This window comes from Penaeus monodon, chromosome 30 (genome assembly GCF_015228065.2).
Source record: "Penaeus monodon isolate SGIC_2016 chromosome 30, NSTDA_Pmon_1, whole genome shotgun sequence".
In the NCBI taxonomy this organism is placed as follows: domain Eukaryota; kingdom Metazoa; phylum Arthropoda; class Malacostraca; order Decapoda; family Penaeidae; genus Penaeus; species Penaeus monodon.
Genome location: NC_051415.1, coordinates 17,245,979 through 17,246,205, shown reverse-complemented (window position 1 = coordinate 17,246,205; position 227 = coordinate 17,245,979). Strand labels below are relative to the sequence as shown.

The 227-nt window shown below is 37.4% G+C and overlaps 1 protein-coding gene across 1 annotated transcript in view; it reads left to right on the top strand.

Moving 5' to 3' along the window:
• LOC119592569 overlaps positions 1-227 on the top strand; it is a gene marked incomplete at its 3' end in the record, with an annotated part of 18,718 nt that overhangs the window by 6,336 nt on the left and 12,155 nt on the right. The window contains 1 exon segment of the mRNA XM_037941446.1: positions 76-203. Within this exon segment, the coding sequence (XP_037797374.1) occupies positions 76-203 (128 nt within the window).

Sequence of the window (227 nt, the reverse complement as noted above, 5' to 3'; positions counted from 1 at the left end):
AACATATGCATGTGCAAACATACAAATTTAACCATTAAGATCTGACTTACTTAGTGAACGAAATTCGCTTTTCAGGTGTTGGCTGATGGAAAAATCGACGTGTATCTGAAGGAATCCAGGCTGGGAAACTTTAAACTGATGTACAAATGCCCCTTATCCAACGATAGCGTGTTGACCTTAAAACAAATAGGCGTTGGGAGTGAGTAAATACTGATCTTATATATGTA